Raw genomic sequence first — 16416 nt, 5'->3', positions numbered from 1 at the left:
GTTGATGGTTACCAAGCTCTTGTCCTGCTTCTTCCCCAGCCTCATTTACTTGATGTTGCTGTTGAGACTATTTTATCACTCCTTAGGAACACATGTAAGATGACATGAAAAAAAAACAGAAGAGCCTTAAAACTGATTTGACCACCATTCCTTACGTCTTTTAACAAAGAAGGGGGGGAAGAATATTCCCTTCCCTGCTACAAAAGAACTTATTTAAAATTGTATTCCCAAAGCAGCTCCATCTTATCCTCTGTATTTCTGTGACCAGCACTGCAGAGTACTGCTCATTGGCATGCCATGTTTGCTGCCAGGGTTCTGCTTCCCACAGATCTCTCTTTAATATGAGCAACAGCAGGTGGGGCTGAAGGAGGTTGCTGGGTTTCTTGGGTGCATAAACATGCTAATAATAATCCAGTGCTGTCCAAGCTAAATTGTTGTGACAAGTGAAAAGCTGACATCTAAAATTCCGTGTTGGCACTTTTGGACATAAAAAACATATAGATTCACCCTTAATTAAAAAATGTCACTGGAGTAATTATGTTTAATAGTGGGTGAGAATGAGTTATCTCTGATTGAAGCCAGATACTGTGACCATCAAATGACACAAAATTGATGAGTCATAAATGAGTTATTTCTGTATAACTTACTTTTGCTGGATGAAATGAATTGGAGAAAATAATTGAGAGTGGGGCAGCTAAGAAAGGAAAAGTGCTGGAAAGAAGGTTAAACAGTGAGCAAGCCCAAGAGATGGAGGAAGAGAGAGAGAGACAGAGAGCATTGTCTGGCCCTCCAAGCCTCCCTTCTCCCTTGTGTTAGCCTCCAGAGAAGGGAGCCTCGGGGCAGCAAGCAGCAACCCTGAGGCTGGCTTGCTGTGTGGCTCAGGGAGCTGCTCAGATGCTCGGCCTTGAGAGAGAGGAGAGGCTGGGCCAAGAGGCATACCAGGCAATATGAAAACGGTTGGTGCCGCACCATGGGCAGGCTGGCTTTTGAAGACCTTGCAAATAATATGGCTAAGGGCATTGCTTGAAGCGTGGAAACTGGGAACGCTGGCTTGTGGCACAAGGAAGCATCACGAGATCATCCATGTGTATACTTGGTACTTGAACGTAGGCTAGCAAGAGGAGGAGGCTGTGTGAGTACTGTACCCACATCCCTCACCGAGGAAAGAAGTTGGTGCATAACATTGCAGGAATGGGAGCAAGCTCGGCGGCTCTTTCTCCCCCCTCCACTTTAGAAATAAAGCCCTAATGCTGCAAGGGAGACTCAGGTTTCTTGCTAAGCTTTCCCACACACCTACCCACTGGGTTTTTATATATCTTAAATCAACAGTATCTGGGGTTGGTTAAATTCAGTTAAATTACACTCTCCATGAAGTAAAAAAATAGTGTTCGTACGGCCCTTTATGTGTGCGTGCGCGCCTTGAAAATGCCTCTCAGCGTGGACTGCAGGTGGCCTTGGATACCATCTGCGATTTATTTCTGGAAAGAATTAAAATACCAGCACCATTTGTTAGCCTGTTTTTACAGGGAGTCAAAAATGTGCAGCGCTGCTTCGCTGCCGCTGCCAGGGCCGCGTTTGCTCCCGAAGCCCTGCGAGCCCTTCTGGGGTCAGGCTCTTGGAGCAAACCCTCTGGTCAGGCATTTGGTGAAACATCTTCCCAGAGACGTAGCAGAACTCCCTGTGTGAGTGTGTTACAGGCCTGAGACAGGTCCAGGCCGTCGGGAACATCTTTGTGAGGTGCTCTTCTAAACCGCGCCTTGCCAACAAGCTGCTGGGGTATTGATGCTCTCACATACGTACCTGGTGGCTGTCCTGAGGCGAGACAAACCTGGCGAGTGATTTTAATAGTAACTGATGGTTGAAAAGCCTGCCTGGTAATTTGAAACAGAGACTCAATAGACTTTACAACACGGTGCATGGGATGATGGCCAAATTACTTCAGCCAGCGTAATTTATTTTTGAACCTGTACTCTACAAACACTGATCTCTGCCTCTTTTAGGATATCCACCCCCTTTGCTCAATTATTCTTTTTTTTTTTTTTTTTAATCAAATACAAATCAAGATGCAGGCTTTTATTTACTCCAAAGCACGCTGGTGTGAGTGCACCCATGAGCCCTGAAGCACAGGCAGGTTGTGTGCAGTGTGACTGCGTTGGCAGCAATGAAAGCTGGCTGTTTCTGCTGGGCTGGGCTGGGATGTGTAACTCCCTCTGGGGTTTAAGTATCTGTAGGCTGGGTCCCTTCCTAGGCTGTGGCTATTTTCATGGGTGTAGGTCCTTCTATGCTATAATTCAGGGGCTTGCTAACTTGTCAAAAGCATCTTCTTGGAGAAGAGCCCCCATCAGCACTAAGGACTGCTCTGTAACCTTCCACAGTAACTGCCTCATTGCTCTGACTGTTTTGTAGAGAAGCAAAAGTGCATATGTATTGAAGTCTCATGCTAAAAGTCTGGGGAACAGAAAACTGCTTCCCCAGTGAAGGTGCAAAGCTTTTGTCTTGTTGAGACGAGATCTATTTCAATTTTCACGTGGGCTATGCAGAGTTCCTACTTTTGGCTGTGTTTTGCAGATGTTTGTGTCTACTTTTTCACTTCTGGAAAACAAGAACCTCAGATCCAAAGGCTGTTTATTCTTCCCACAGCCATTTCTTTTCCCCTAGCCAGCTGCCCTTGCCATCATGGAAACTTTTGAGTGACCATTTTTTCTTGAAGAACAATCAGGTAGCACTGGTTATAGCTGTACTAAATCAAAGATTTGCCTTCTCCAATCCTTAATAAAGGGCAGCAGAAAAATTGGCTCCTAGTCAGTGTCTGTTGAGGATAGCCTTGAGCCTTTCTGTGAAGCTTTGGCAAGAGCAGGTGAGGTGCTATCCTTTATCCCCAGGCATCTGAATGGCCCTTCTGAGCAATTTGGGCAGTGATGGAGTGGGGCTGCTCTGATTTACACTGCTGAGTGAGGCAACCCCCGGCCATCCCATGATCACGGATGGCACTATGGGGCTGTACTTACAGCTTCCTTCGGCACCTGGGAGCCCTAGGAGGTGACAGGCATCCCATCTGCCTAGAAGAGATATGTGTTGTTTTTCTGCTCCCTCATGTAACTGTTTCGTTGCAGAACTCACCCAAACTCGCAGCCTCCTGTTCGCTGCGATGTTCCTCTGGTTTCTGTCAGCACTCTGAAGAAGCCTGCACTGTTTGCTCTCTGTGTAAGGCAGGCATGTTGTGAATTATTAGTCCTTTGTTGGGCTTGAGTAGTTTCTGGGATTTTAAGGACTTACACAGATCCTGCATAAATTCTTTATGTGAGAGCAGAAGCAGGCAGCCCCGTTTGATAACCTCGTGTTGCCTCAGCATCACAAGGAACATGTGAGTTTAGCAGGAGGGGTTTTATCTATTTACTTGCTTATGTTTAGCTGTGACATTGTTTGACATAAAATCCTTTTTGTCCTTCTGAGCTCCAAATCTTTAGCTTCTGCCCCCACCCAAGCTTGAAGATGTAATGAAATACTGTTTAATGTGCCACAGGCTTGTTTTTTTAATGTCATGCTTCTGGATATGATTTTCTTAAAACGCATGCTGGGGTCAAAAAGTTCACATGGCTTTTGCCAATTTACAGGTTAAATCTATTCAGCTGCTTTTTTTTTTTTTCACGTCTCCATCCTGCTGAGTTTTCCCTCGATGCTGGGGCACAGCGGGGCTGCCGTGCCCCGTGCTCTGCGCGCAGCAGCAGGCTCGCCCCGATGCTCCTGCTGCCTGCGAGCTGCCAGTAGGGCAGCCAGGACACCTCTTCCTTCCCGTGAGCCCTGGCTGCCATTCAGCACTTGCTGTTTATACTGACTTGGCCTCTGGAAGTCCCAGATGAGATCAAGGTCCCCTTTTACCAGCTTCTGAACAGAACTGCAGAGTGTCTTCACCGCAGAGGGCTTGTGCTGTGAGCAGGGAGGCAGTGGTACAGGAAAAGGACATTTCAGTGCTGGCACTTTAGTTGCAGGTCACAGGGACTCTGCAAGGCAGACTTGTGCCACGCCACGTGGGAAACCATGGGAGAGGTGAGCACCGTCTCTCAGTGTCTGTGTTGTGGGTGCTCAGTGCTCAAACTCAGGTGACTTTTGCCTCTTAGGCAGCAAAAGACATCAGAGGTGAGCTGGGGTACCCAAGGCACCTGTGGGGGACCCTAGCCCTTCAGTCAGCGGCAGGAGGGTCTGAAATAGATCAGGCACCCCGCTCTCTGACCGTATGCAGCGTCACTTTGTGAACTGGTTGTGATCTTGGTGTCTCCATCAGGACCTGATCCGGTCCATGTAGTGCCAGCGAAGACCCTGGTGGGATGCACAGGGCCACCCGCAGGGCAGCTGCTGCAGGGAGGGGGCCAAAAAATGCTCTGAGAGCTGCGGGAACCATGCCAGGGCAGGATTGCTCGCTCCCTGCCTCATTTCTAGCATTGTGTCAAGCACTAATTCAGCTTGTTGCTGGTGAGATGCCACAGCAGCACTCGGGGCTGTGCTGCATACAGCCAGGAACCTCACTGCTTTGTCATGCTTTCGCTGAAGGAGATTATGCCTGAGGCTTTCAAAGGAACCGAAAAGCCTTAGATCTCTCACTTGCCTGGCTTTCAACAGGATTTCCAGGTTAAAAAAATAAAATAAAATCCCAGCCTGCCACAAATCTTCTGCCAAGCTGAAGGGTGTTAACTTTGAGGAAATATTGATGCAACTACTAGAACTCTTCAAGAGAAACAAGCTGCTGCTTAATATTGCAGGATTGTCTTTCCCTTTATAAAAGGAATTCAAATGCTGCAAATTGAAGGTCTTTTGGAGAAAAACATAGGATCTGGCTCGGTGACCTACGTCGCATAGAGGAGCTTTCAGAACAAGGTGCCACACTATCGTGAGGCCACGGCCCGCGTTGTTGCCACTGCAGGATTGTTCCCCGTAGGGTGACTGCTCTCACAGCTGCATCAAGTCAGGTTTTAAATCAACCTGATGTAGAGCTTTATTGAGAACTTATGTAAATACATGAAAATGAGAGTGATGTAATATTCAGATTGGAAAATTGGCTTGAAACCCTATACCGGAGTAAATATAAAGTGGGTAGTATAAAGATTTGGCACAGGTGGAACATTATTGACGTAACATTCTGACTTTTGTTGGCAAAACGGTGCCAATAAAGTATCTCAGCATGTGTTGGAATGGGGCAAAACGTGTCTGAAAAACAAGTTGCCACACTGCCGGCAAGCAACAGGGCTTGGCTAATGAAGGTTTGACTTTGCACACTTAATTTGTCCAGAGTCAGTCTCCGGCTGCTGAGCGCTGCGGTAGGGTCGCACCGGCACTGGACGGATGGAGAGCAGCAGCTGGAAGGTGTCCAGCAGCATGAAGGGCTGGTGAGAAAACGAGGTCTGTCCCAGGGCCCTCAGCCCCTCTTCTCCTTTGGCCAAGGCAGAGGTAACTCCAGCGGGTGGCTCACAGCAGAGGTAATGACTCGCAGCTGCTGCAGAGGTGGAGCGCTCGCCGTGAACGCCAGGTTTGGACGGACGCATGCTTTCAGCCAAAGGTGCTGTAACAAAAGCCAGGCACGCTGCTGCGTCTTCCCACTTGCTGATTTTTCTCTTGGGCAGACAAGAACATGCTTTTGGAGGCTCTTCGAATGTTTGCAAGGTGATGCAGGCAGGTTTTTCCTTCCCTCTGCTGCCGTGGCATGGCCATTAGGTTAATTATGTCCCGTGCTGTTTGTGGCTTTTCTCATGGCCTTAAGGACTTGTGTTTCAAGTCACTGGGAGGGAGCACGCTTTGGACAGGCTTGTCACAGGTGCTCTGAGGGTAGCACGAGGTTGGGCAGAGCTGCACGGATCCCAAAAGCTGTTGGTGCAGCCCTTTCTGTGCTGTTTGTGGGCATTTCCATGGATAACTGCTCTAGCCTGGCCACATCCCTTTTGCTTTCTGCCCCTGCACAGCGATGGTTGTGTAAAACCCATGTAACACTCAAAGAGCAAGCGGGGAGTTGTCATTCTGATGCCTTTTGCCCCCTTAATACCTCTGGCACCAAACCAAGGGCCGTTTAAAGGCAGGACTGCAAGCAGAGCTTGCCAAGTGTTTAAGTGGTCTCTCTACATCTGAATTAAAAGAATTAAAATTCTTGGCGGATTATAGGTTGTATCCATGACAACAAATTCCCTCCCTTTCTCTTTTTTTTTTTTCTGGAATCAGCTTGTAGTATAAATATGTTGCCAAACAAAACCATGCATTTTTTTTTTATAAACTAATGTTTCAGGTAATAACAGCATTAAATTAAAAAGCAAAATAAGTGGTCTTCAGCATGATGATGACTGTAGATGTTTTACGCCTGGTATCGTCTTATAAAACTAAAAATCTCTTGACTGTGCAAGTCAATAAGGCTTTTGTTCGATGGTATTAGAGGGAATTTTACTAGCCTGAAAGAAGTGGGGATAATTATTAACAGGAGTTCTTGTGCAGTGTATACCTGTAATAGTTAAAGGGAAAGCTGTTTAAATTTATTCTGACAATTGCAGATACAGCACTGGAGGAATCATTTGAATTATTCATTCTGCAACAAGGAAACATCCCACTTGTCTTCTCTTTAGAAATGAAATCCCAGTCTGATTTAAAATACACTTTAAAATATATAGCCTTGGTTTATTTTTTTTCTATTTTTTTTCATTTTTATGTAATTCTGCTGTTTCGAGACTTCTATAATAATTACCTGTGAATGTAGGTTTTGGAGGAAAATTATTCTGATTTCTGAAAGAAATGAGAAATTGATTTTTTTTTTACATGAACTGCTTCTTGTGGAATAAGTTTAATGAAATTCAGCTTTCTTTCATAAATAATGCAGCACTTGCATTTGATTAGGTGAAGCCTAAAGGAATTTCTTCTTAATCAGATGCATAGCAAGAAGGATATTGCCTGCAGACTGTTACCATTATCAATGGTGGTGGCAAGGAAAACACAGCTCTGTGTGTGTCCAGACAAAAAGCTTTGTTTCTTAAGAGAAGTCATAAAACAACATATACATTATAATAACTGATTCTTTGCAACTCCGAGTGTCCCAGCTATTTGTAAAACAAAGTCTGGGCTCTGCGTATTGTTGTCGTTGTGGCATGAAAGAGACTCCAGGTTAACTTGAGACCTCCTTGTCATGGTAAGGTGTTTCTGAGTCTTCTGAGAAATAAATATGCATGGGGAACAGACAGTCTGTGCATCCGAGAACTTGCAGTCAGGGTAGACATCAGGAAGCATTGGGGCCAATTTTGGAAGTCTCAGAAAACAGCACAACCCTCCCAAAAGCATAAAAGTGAACAGCAAAAAAAAAAAAGTACACGTGCTTCCATTCATTAAAAAAATAGCTCAGATAGAGCAAAAAGCAAAACGCTTTGCAAACGGTATATCTGCAAATTCTGCAGAAACATTTTCTTTAGTACGCGTTGCTTTAATTAGTCACCTGTGGTCAAGTTTTATGATGTTCTGTAAATCCAGCCACAAGACTTTGTTCTACTCTCTTTTTATCCCCAGGAAGCTACTGATAGCAGCGGTGGGTGTGCGTGAACGGAGGGCAGCCTGAGTAAGGCCATTAGTCCTGTAGTCGATGTCCATATTAATAAATAAAAAGGGTCTGGGCCCCAGTCTCCAGCCTTGGGGCCAACTGGCATAAATCGGCCTGCAAGCATCTGAGAGATGGGGGCTGAGGCCAAGCTGGCTTTTGGGACCAGACCCTGGCCTGGGCTCAGCCCTGGCCACTCCTGGGAACAGTTTGAGGGTGGTGTCAACCTGGTAGGGATCGTGGCAGCAATAAACAGCGTGCATGGTGATGGGCCCAGGCGCTGGCTCTGCTTAATTTACTGGGGGCGATGCTGTCCTAGGGCATGGTTGTGCTCTCTGCTGAGCTCACTTGAGTGGCATCTTGCTCTATTGCCATAATGAAGTAATTTTCCAATAAAAACTTTAAAAACTGAACCCCGGTGGAAAAGCCCAGCACCACTGCCTTATCTCTCTGCGCGATGCTATTTTTCTCTTCACATTTGTTCGGATATGTAAAATTGTCAATGTTGTAACTTCTGCAGGCCAGATGCTAAGCTGGTTTAAGCTGACAATTTATGCCAGTTGAGGTTCTGTTTTTTTTCACTTATATTCCTTGGAAAGGGCAATGAGATGTAAGGAATAAATGTAAAACACAAGAAATAGAGCCCAGGATCCAGGGGAGATGGGTTTGCATGCTGTGATGTGCTGTCGAGAGGTTTTAGCGCTGAGCTCAGAAGTGTATTTATGGAGCTGCTGGTCAGAACTGTGCAGTTTAAAGGTGAAATCAGTGCTTTTTTTTTTTTTTTTTTTTTAATTTTGAATTTTCATTCCTCTCCAAATCGGTGCAAGCAAATCTCCTGGGCCTAAAATGTCATGGGAGCACTAGAGGCCAAGAGCAGAATAAATTTCTGAAAGTTTGCGAGCAAACGCATCAGGTTTAGGGCTGTAAAATATTAATCTGTTTCTGACTTTCCCAAGAATTGTCTGAAATACTTCTGCCCACTCATACATCAAGCGACTTCATGTCAGATATTAGAGCTTTTTTTATACACGAGTACCGACAGAAGTGATGCTCAGCTTTTATCATAGCCAAATGGAGAAAAAGGCTCAAAAATTATGACTCCCAGATCTTTCTATTTGAAAATAATGTCAAAAGCCTGTGGAAGAAATGGGAAACAAGTCTGAGCCCTTGGTTACTTGCCTGAAGGTAGATAGGACATGCTTCACTTAAGATCCTGGTCAAGGTATCACACAGAGCTGTGTCCCACGTAGTGAGGAGCAAGCAAGCTTGGGCCTTTCCATTGCTTCCCTGCTGTTCCTGAGGAAGGTTTCCCCAGCTTGCTTCAGCTGGGGAGGCTTAGCCTAGCTGGCCAGTGGATTTTAGGGCCAGGGTAAGACTCAAACCCTACCCTCGTCACCTTGTCTTTCACTGACCCTTCTCCAAGTGCAGGAAGCTTTTCACATCCAGAAGTGCTTCAGACGCTCTGTGTAGCTTCACTGGTAGAAAGCGATGCTATTTCTGTGGCAACTGTAGTCTAGCCTTGGATTTCTTACTCCTCTGGAACAAGATCAATGAAGGATCTCTTCAGAAATCACTTGAGCAGTGAATGCAGGTAGTGTAGTGAATGGTGGTGTCGCTGGACAATGCAGACACTCAAGGCAGTGGCTAGTACGTGTAAGATGCATCTAGGGGTTAGCAGCAGCAGAAGTGGTTACCTCTGAGAGACAGGGTGCTTATCTGGATGTGAGGGATGTTGGCAGAGCCTGTAGCAGTTAGGTATGGTGAGTGGTGCTCATTACATTTATCCGTCGTCAGTATAATAGGCTACGTTCTAAAAATATATATATATGATGGCATCTTTGAATGCTTTCTCTCCTCCGCTATGTGGTTTTGCAATCCTTGCCTGCTAGATTTAGTGTTGGGTGGAAAACTTTCTTCTTGCTTAGTTGTAGGAAATAGCCCGCGTTTGTTACTGGCGCACGTCCTCTTCTCCTGGAGTTCCCTCGTGTGTTCCTGGCTGCGCCCCCAAATAAGACCCTGCCAGGATCACTTATGTGCCGTGGAATGAAAATGTGACTGATACAAGTGTTGCAGCAGTGTATAAAATGCTAAATTATTCACGGTGCTTAAGTACAGAAAATCCCACGGCTGAACTGACATAATGAAAAACTCCAGGAAAAAAAATAACACATAAAAAACAAAAAACATGGAAATTCTTAGATTAGAAACAGCCTCGAAGTTCAGAGTTAGACTGCATTATAGTCTTAGTCTCTTATTCCTTTAAATGCCCCTCCTCATGCCATACCCTGGGCTATCATAGCCAACCACTTTTAATGTCATTATCCACATCTCTCTCCCATGAATTACAAAGCTATTATCCACACTTTACAAACACGGACCCAAGACAAAGAATTGCCAAATGACTTGTCCTGGTCTGAAATAGAAAACATGCAGTGGCAGAAGGATTTGGGACCGGGTCTTCTCAAGCAGAAGCCTTGACCCTCTTAACTCACTTCTTCCCTATCACAAATAAAATGTCCATTGGAGGAATTGAGTGGGCAGGCACCTGTACAGCATTTCATACCAGAGCATCGGAGGGGACTCTGGACACTTCTCGCACAGCTGGTCTCCCTCCCTCTGTGGGCTACCTTTTTGTATTTGTTTCATTATCAGAATGAACCTCAGTTTTCACCCATCTGTTATGCAGAGGGTCCCGGGTGCTAAATCTCTCCCTGGATCATTTTCACCACTGGAGTTTTCTGGTGAAAAACCTACAAACCAAACCATTAATGCAGGAGCATGACTTTGCCTGAGCATAGAAGCAGCTGAGTGGACCATAAAGTGCTTCTTAATTCATGGAGGATTTTAGCAGAGATACGCTGGGCCCAATGTGTAATGTTAAATTGAAATGGGTAGATTTAAATTTCTGTTTTGATGAGTTGAAAGGAGAACTGGGTGTTAAAAAAATACAGAAACTCAGGAAATTCATATTGTTAAGCAGTCTGTTTCCAAATTTTTTGATCATTTTTCTTGGTCCTGAAAACATTATTCAACAGCTGAATACAAGTTTCACTTTGCCCTTTTTTATTATCACTTCTGTTGTGGGAAACAGATTAAAAACACACAATTAAGCAGTGTGGTGTTGGTTTCTGTATATGTCAAAACAAATTTATATTGGAAACATATTTTTGACTAAGTAGTTCTTACTTATTCAATAAGCATTTTGAATAAAAATGTTCAGGCTGCTCTACTCATTCTGCCTCTTAATTGGAGAGTAAAATAAGTTTTCAAAGCTGTTGAGTATTCTCTTCTGCCCTGGAAGCATAAAGGAACTGTAGGAGAAGATCTGATTTACAGTCTCTTTGGGAGTTGAGAAGGTTCCTCATGATCCCATCAGGACCTGCAGCAAATTAAGGGAAGATGGCATTTTCCAGCTGACATCCTTCCCAGTACGGAGTGTCTCAGAGCAGTGATGGTGGAGCTAGTGACCTGAGCTTTATGTGTGTCAGTTAATGAGTGTGCATAATTAATTATTTCCTTTTTCCCAGACTGTACCCTCGTCATGCAAGTGCTCTCAACAACTTGGGGACGTTGACCAAAGATGTTTTGGAGGCAAAGGACTACTACAGACGGGCCCTTCAGTTAAACCCTCAGCACAATCGAGCTCTCTTCAATCTGGGCAACCTGCTCAAGTAAGTTGAATGCAGAACTGGGGCCAAGGAAATCCAGGTATCTCCATATGCACGTCACCGAAGTAGGTTTTCTGCCAACTGGTGAAGGAATGGTGCTATTTCTTACCGGCAGCCAAGGCTGCTGGCACAGAGACAAAGCTTAGTCTGGATATCCTTATGCTGTCTGCCAGGTCAGTTCAGGTGCTGTTTACAACAATGCTTCAGCTGGAGGGCATCCACTTGTTCCAAATTAGGCATCAAAAAATGAGGTATCTAAATCCAAACCAGTCACCTGGGATTTCCATCTCAATGGAGAGATGTGAACCTTTCCAGTGGAGCAAGCCATGTTGCTCAAAGACAGGCATTTGATACAGATCTAATGAATAACACATATCCAGCAAATCCCTCCCTGCAAGTTCCCACTTCTCCTCATTAGCTGTATCTGGAAGGTCAGATGTGTAGTTTAGGCATAAATACATAACTCTCGAGATGCTCAAAAGGGCAGAAGGTTCATCCCATTCCAGGGGGTGGAGTGGGCCTGGATTTGAGGGGAAAGCTGGTTTACATCCCTACGTGGTTACTTTACTGAGCTAGAAGACAAGTTGATCAGTTCCTAATTTGATTCATTGTTATTTAGAGCATTAGCTTTTAGCAAGGAGAATAGCAATCATAATCATGCAAATTAATTTGACTAACCATATCTAAAGGCTGAACTTCAATCTACAAGAGAAGCTTTGCCGCTATGTTAAGATCTGTCAGAGGTGCAATTAAAGCAAACAAACAAAAGTCTCTATTCATACCCTTGCTTTTTTTCACCAGCAAAAAATACCCATGTTTTTGTCAAGATAACATTAGTTGGGTTCCTTCCTTCCCTTCCTCTTTCCTTTTTTTCTTTCTTTCCTCACTTCTTTTCTCTTTTTCCTCTCTTCTTTTCCTTTCCCTTTCCATTTTTTTTCTTCTTTTTTTTTAGCAGAACTGAATAAACAACAACAGTAAAAAGCCACTTCTGCTGATATAAACTGCACCTATTTTGTAGTGGGATATTGCTGGTAACAGGTCTCTGGTAAATCCTTCAGAGCAGATTGGGCTTTAGTGTTGGGCTGGTTATAAAGTGGCACTGTCTCATCAAAACACACTTGATCTGTCTGGTTCTTAAATGTCACTTCAAGTGTGAGTTTATGTGAAAGAAATTAAGCGGGTTGCTGAAGTTCTGCCTGGTCCATTCAGTAACAGAGAAGTTGCCAGAGTAATATTACAAGTAAACCTGATGGTTTGGGGTTAGAATATGGCAGATGTGTAGAAAGGTAAGTTAGTGCTTTACTGGAAATACAAGAAAGGTAAAGACAGCCTTATTACAAAAGAAATCGAAAGTCTTTGTATTATTCATGAGATTTGGTTGATTGAAATTAATCTTTGGTGGCAATGCTGTTTAAATATATATATTTATAATCCTTTTAATCCATCACATTTGTCTTAATTACTATTCTTTGATTTTTTTTTTTTAATATGAAATGTTAATACAAAAGGACATAAGCCTGAAACAGCATCAGGACATTCCGTGTCAATAATGCTTTAATCTGGCAAGTTGATGGGCTCGTATGACCCAGCATATGGGTAGAAACTGGACTTGTTGCATTGGCAAAGCACAAAGGAGGCATGTGGGAAATTCTATTAGAACTGCTGTTTGTTTTGTTTTGTGTGCAATATGTCATGTTTTTCCTAAAGCGATATTTAAGTTGTTGTGTGTCCCATCAAATTCTGTGTGTTCTTCATCCTCCTGTGGTGCCACATATTGTGATAAGTTAAAGGTGTATGATACTTCTGCTAAACTCTTTAAAAGAAAGTGCTCAGGTTCCATTCTCCCCTTTCCCCATTTTCCCATTCTTCCCCTTTTCCCCATTTCCTCCTATTTTGTGAACTTATTTTAGGTTTCCTAAGCAATCTATTGCACCTGGGCACACACAGAGTATTAATTATAATAGAAATGGTATTCTTATCACAGAATCACAGAATCTCTAGGTTGGAAGAGACCCCAAGATCATCGAGTCCAACCTCTAACCTAACACTAACAGTCCCCACTAAACCATATCCCTAAGTTCTACATCTAAACGTCTTATCTCCCTGTTCAGCTTTAAAAAAAGCTGCTCAAAACCAGGTAGAGTTCGTGGTGGAGGGAATAGCACGTGTGTAAAGCAGATGCTGTGTGAGCAGGTCTTGCATAAATGTCTCCCCTAAAGCGGTAGCTCAAACCCCCTTGCTAGCACCTTCCTGGATCATGCATCAAATTTGCAGAGAGCATGAGGTGACATGTAAGATGACCACATGAGAAAGAGGCAGAGATTTCAACGTCCTTATTCCTATAATTTTGATTTTGTGTGCATTTTCTACCAAATTATCCTTTTATTCAGCCATATAGGAGACTGTGATTTATTGGAAAGAGAGACCAGTTCTGTGCTGTGTATATAGGGCAAGCAGTATTCTGCAGATGCTAAATGCTAGGTAATCTAGGTAATGAATGAAAATCTGCAGAATATTGCAGGCAGATACTAATTTCCGGCTGTGCTATGAGACATTATGAAGGGTGTTTTGATTTTTAAGCTTAGGGCAGAGAAAGGATAAAAGGTCAAGAGATGCAAGGATTTTCTGTCCTCTTTACAGAGGCTTCAAGAGTATACAGATCAGGAAGAGCCGCATCTGCAGCACCCAAGGCATGTCCAGTAACAGCATTACTTGTACTGGAACACAGAACAAAATGGCCTGGCACAGAATTTTGTGTCAGATTCTGCCAAGTTCTGTACACCCACCCCTGCTCGTAGTGTGGAAATCCGATTGCAGATACTAGATTTTACCTCTGGAGTGCTGAAAGGGAAACTCCGGGGTTTTGGAAGGGTGGGATTGCTGTTCCCATGTGGGTATCTGCTGCTCATTACTCCCTGGCTATAAGCTGGCTATTCAAACATGTTGTGATTTAAGCTTGACTAGAAAATTGTTTTGGACAACAGAGTGGAAATTTTGGGTTGTTATTATGTGTTGTTTTTTTTTTTTTTTTTCTGTGGATCCCCTAGATGAAAAAGAGAGATTCCATTTTCTGTTTGCACATGATGAAGACAGCTATGTGCCAGAAGATGAATGTTCTCAGGAACCATTGCAGGATAAAGTCTGAATAAGCCTCTGGTTTTGTTTACTTATCCTAAAATAAAGTTGTATGTCATCATTTTCTTGCCTACTATAAATATTGGGCAGTAGATAATTAAACAGTGCAGATGAATTTATTAGTTAAAATAGCCCCAGAAGATGACCTGCCTAGAAATCTCATTCTCTGCTTTCATGGTCCCAAGTAGCCTAGCCTGATACTTCTTTCTTTCATTTTGTTTTGGTATTTCCTGTTATATAAATATTTAACTCCTCTATATAGATTCAGTTTTGTTGAGTTACAGCTTGAAGAACTGAGATAAATATGTATCATTGAGAATACCTCACATAAATTTATAGCCCCTGGGCTATTCTGTAAAGAGACAAGAAATAAAATATTATGAACATTTGAAGTAAATATTTAGGATCTCAGGTTTCTTTTGCAGAATAGGAGAGAGCTTACTCTTTACTGTATTCTCTCTCTCTATGCTCTAATATTCAGTGCAGCATTTCTTATGAGGAAAAGCCTCATAACTCTTACGTGTTTTGAGAGGGTTATGGCTGCATTTTCAAGGAGAAAGTGAAGTGCCTAGAAACAATGTCCCCTGAGATCTTGAATTTATTCAAAGGACTGCTTCTCTTCAGAATGTAGAGTAACCCAAGGTGTCCTGTGCATTTGTTGCCCTGGTTTAGTCCAAGTTTTACAAACCCATCTAGTCAGAGAAAGGAGGATTGTCTACCCTCTCTCATACAGGTTTTTGGATATATAACGTGCTAACATGGGCTTATATAATTGTCTGAAGACACTGGAAAACATCAGATAGATACTATGTGTATTGAGATTTAAGATCTTTCAGAAAGTGAAACATTCCTCCCTTCCATTCCAAGCAGCAGACTGAGCAATAACATTCAGTGAAGCTGCGTCTGGCTTTCTGGATTGTCTCTGGGTCCAAATTCTTGGTGTTGTATGAAGTGCTGAAGCTGTACATCAGCATCACATGCACATTCTAGCCCATTTAAAAATAAGCAAACAGAACCAAAAAGCTCTGGCAGTGTCAAGTTTACAATAGATTCAAAGAGTAGCTTAGGTTGGAATGAACCTCTGGAGATCACTTAGTCAAGCTCGCAGCTCAAAGCAGGTCAAATTGAATCCCCTTGCTCAGGGCTGTGTCCAGCTGCATCTTGAACACCTCCAAGGTCAGGGATGCCACAATCTCTCTGGGTGACCTGCTCCAATGTTTTATCACTCTCACGGTGAAACCATTTCTCCTTGTATGTAGTCAGAGTTTCCACGTTCCTGCTTGTGTCCATTGTCTCTCATCCTGTTGCTGTGCACCTATGAGAAGAGTCTGGCTCTGGTTTCTCTGTATCCTCTGGCCCCAGGTAGTTTCAGGCAGCAGTGAAGTCACCCCGAGCCTTCTCTTCTCTAGGCCGCACACTGTGGCTCATTCAGCCCCTCCTCATGCAACATGTGCTCCAGCCCAGACCTCCTTAGCAGCTCCCCGTTGGCTTTGTCCAGTATGTCCATGCCTTTCTTGCACTGAGGATCCCAACGCTGGACATTGCTCCAGGTGTAGTCTCACAAATATCGTATAAAAGGGAAGGATCACTGACCTGGACCCAGTGACTCAGGACGCTGTTGGCCTTCTACACTGTGCTCAATGTGTTGTCTACCAGGACCCCCAGGGCCTTCCCTCAGAGCTGCTGTCCAGCCTGTTGTCCCCCAGCCTGTGCTGGTCCACGGGGTTATCCCACTCTGGGTTTAGGACATGAATTTGTTTTCGCTGAACTTCATGATCTTCCTGTCAAACCTTCCCATCTGAAAAGCAACCCTACATTATAGTGCATTGCTGGGGTGTGGAGGACACTCCACTTTGGTGTCATCCACATAGTACAGATAAAAACCAAAGGAGAGCATCTAAATTGCCTGAATTTGTTTAAACCCAGGGAGTGGAATGTGCTTAGAGATTTCCTTTCATTCAGGTGGTTACACGCTGCAAGCTCCCCATGGATTATCGTGTAAAACCAAGACGAGTTGTTCAGAACAGTTGTGGAGCCCTTACTGAGTTCTGTGTTTCT

At 43.8% G+C, this 16416-nt stretch overlaps 1 protein-coding gene across 2 annotated transcripts in view; it reads left to right on the top strand.

Annotated features, from left to right (window-relative positions):
- TMTC1 (transmembrane O-mannosyltransferase targeting cadherins 1) overlaps nucleotides 1-16416 on the top strand; it is a 147647-nt gene that overhangs the window by 112070 nt on the left and 19161 nt on the right. For both annotated transcript variants that reach the window (XM_068661808.1, XM_068661816.1), the window contains exon 12: nucleotides 11083-11226. In XM_068661808.1, coding sequence (XP_068517909.1) covers nucleotides 11083-11226 — 144 coding nt within the window. The remainder of the gene's footprint in view (nucleotides 1-11082; nucleotides 11227-16416) is intronic.

The sequence above is a fragment of the Anas acuta genome, chromosome 1, assembly GCF_963932015.1.
Source record: "Anas acuta chromosome 1, bAnaAcu1.1, whole genome shotgun sequence".
In the NCBI taxonomy this organism is placed as follows: Eukaryota; Metazoa; Chordata; class Aves; order Anseriformes; family Anatidae; genus Anas; species Anas acuta.
Note: the sequence above shows the minus strand (reverse complement) of the source record. Positions and strands in the feature narration are given on the sequence as shown.